The sequence below is a fragment of the Clupea harengus genome, chromosome 13 (genome assembly GCF_900700415.2).
Source record: "Clupea harengus chromosome 13, Ch_v2.0.2, whole genome shotgun sequence".
In the NCBI taxonomy this organism is placed as follows: domain Eukaryota; kingdom Metazoa; phylum Chordata; class Actinopteri; order Clupeiformes; family Clupeidae; genus Clupea; species Clupea harengus.
The window spans coordinates 26,120,827-26,123,326 of record NC_045164.1 but is presented as its reverse complement, the minus strand read 5'-3'; the positions used below and the strand labels follow the sequence as shown (position 1 = coordinate 26,123,326).

The following is a 2,500-nucleotide window of genomic DNA, read 5'->3' as shown; positions in this document are numbered from 1 at the left end:
CTGGTTACACATCGCCGTCTGGTTACACACCACCCTCTCGTTACACACCCCCCTCTCGTTACGCATCGCTGTCTCGTTACGCACCGCCTACACACCTGTGTGTTCAAGCCCGTCTGCACACTTCTTCTGTGTGTGTGTGTTTAGTTTGTGTGTGTGCGAGTGTGTGAGGGGATATAGGCATAAGCATGTTGGCTTCTTCTGCATTGATAAGGTGGTGGGCGCGGCCTAGTTTTTCTCTGTGCGTGCGCACGTGTGTGTGTGTGTGTGTGTGTGGTCTCTCTCAAGGTCTCTCTCTCAAGGTCTCTCTCTCTCTCTCTCTCCCTCTCTCCCTCTGTCTCTCTCTCTCTCTCTCTCTCTCTCTCTCTCTTCCTCTCTCCCTCTGTCTCTCTGTGCTTTGCTGTGTGTCCTGCAGGCAAAGGGGACAGCTTTGAGCGGTGTGTGTCGGACGCAGACGCCCTCTTAGATCAGTCTCTGCGCTTAGAGCAGGCCGGGGAGGTGGCTGCCGCTCTGTCTGTAGTTAACGAAGCTGTGTGTAAGTAGCCTTCAGTGTGTGTGTGTGTGTGTGTGTGTGTGTGTGTGTGTGTTGTGTGTGTGTGTGTGTGTGTGTGTGTGTGTGTGTGTGTGTGTGTGTGTGTGTGTGTCTGTAGTTAACGAAGCTGTGTGTAAGTAGCCTTCAGTGTGTGTGTGTGTGTGTGTCTGTGTCTGTGTCTGTAGTTAACGAAGCTGTGTGTAAGTAGCCTTCAGTGTGTGTGTGTGTGTGTGTGTGTGTGTGTGTGTTGAGTGTCTGTCTCTGTCTGTAGTTAACGAAGCTGTGTGTGTGTATCTGCATTTCTTGGATGATTGGGTGAGTGAGGGAGCGAGCATTTGTGTGCTTGTGTGTGTTTTTAACAAGTGTTCCCTGACACCACAGTTGTTATTGGGTCTCTCTCTCGCTCTCTCTCTCTCTCTCTCTCTCTCTCTCTCTCTCTCTCTCTCTCTCTCTCTCTGTGTGAGCAGTGCTTTTCCTCTCCAGCCAGCCCTTTTAAATGGACGGTGGCCATAGAAACCGGTCTGTGTCCGCTGTATATCTCTGGCCAGCACAGGCTGGAGCAGCAGGACTCTGTCATCACAAAGAGTAATAACGGGGGGGGGGGGGGGGGGTAATAATCTAGCCTGTCCAAACAGCACTGGGCTGGGCCAGTGGTCATGATGAACGAGGTCAGGCCCTCAGCACCTCCGAGGAGGAAAATGGAGCAGGCTGGAAGGGAGTTTACTGGTCTCCATGGCTACCACCCAAGCTGGCAATGAGGAAGAAAGGGAAAGGGGCGGGAGGGGGGGGGGGGGGGTTCGTTGGCATAGCAACCCATGCAGTATCCCAGAGAGCGGTCTTGACAACAGTGTGGTGTCACTTGGACGCTGTGTGTTTGGTCAACAAGCCTGTTGGTGTGTGTGTGTGTGTGTGTGTGTGTGTGTGTGTGTGTGTTTGTGTCTCTGTGTGCGTGTGCAAGAGCAAGTATGTATATTTATGCAGATGCACCTGTCAGTGTGTGACAGTGAGTGCTTGTGTGTGTGTGTGTGTGTGTGTGTGTGTGTGTGTGTGTGTGTGTGTGTGTGTGTGTGTGTGTGTGTGTGTGTGTGTGTGTGTGTGTGTGTGTGTTGTGTACGAGTGTGTTACCTCTGGTTTGACACTGCTGATACTGTTCTGCGCACACACACACTTCCCCCCCAGTGAATGATCCCGGTCTCTCCTCCTCTGCCTCACTCCTCTCCTCCCTGCACCGCCATCAGAGTAGGCCAGCTTTCTTCAGCCGGATCACCTTTCAAAAGAGAATCTAGACCCCCACCCTGTTAACCTAACAAAAACAGAGACTAATGCGCTTCACCAGGTAGTTCCAACCGCTGTTTTCCTTTTAAGTTCAAGCGCTGAACATGATCCATTATTTTAATTTTTTAAGTTGGTCAGTTGCCTCCCTCCCCCCCCCCCCCCCCCCCCCCCCCCCCCCCCCCCGCCTTTTCAACTATAATTTTGTCCATGGTTGTTTCTTTGGTGTAAAACAGACGTGCATTTGGGACAGAAATCTGTGGAGGCCACTTGAGTCCAAGTCCCTCTCCGTCCCCGGTGTCTGCCCCCCCCCCCCCATCCTCACACCCACTCGTCGCTCCATGCTCCACCCTTCTCAGTTATCGTCCTCGTGCTCCTCGTCTCCTTTTGATTATGCATGTCTTCCCATAACGCTGCTCATTCCCGTCCTTCCAAACCCCCCCCCCCTCCCGCCACACCACACCCCCCCATCCTCTTTTTTTGTATTTTTTTCTTTTATTTGTGTTTTATTTGTGTTTTGCTTCTTTTTCTGTACGTTTTTTCTTTCTGTTGGGCGTTGTAGCTAAACTCAGGCCTCCCATGCATGAGGGCGGCACTAACACTCATAGCAGGACACTGGCTGAAGCCCGGCTGCAGAAGTGCATGAGGAGAGCGCGGGGCCTGCAGCAGCGCATGCAGCAGACGCAGGAGACGCAGCAG

At 52.6% G+C, this 2,500-nt stretch overlaps 1 protein-coding gene across 1 annotated transcript in view; it reads left to right on the top strand.

Moving 5' to 3' along the window:
• Positions 1-2,500, top strand: part of usp54a (ubiquitin specific peptidase 54a) — a 79,500-nt gene that overhangs the window by 67,799 nt on the left and 9,201 nt on the right. Inside the window, exons 16-17 of the mRNA XM_042709639.1 lie at positions 413-532; positions 2,364-2,500. The exon at positions 2,364-2,500 is cut by the window's right edge and continues 98 nt beyond it. Coding sequence (XP_042565573.1) covers positions 413-532; positions 2,364-2,500 — 257 coding nt within the window. The remainder of the gene's footprint in view (positions 1-412; positions 533-2,363) is intronic.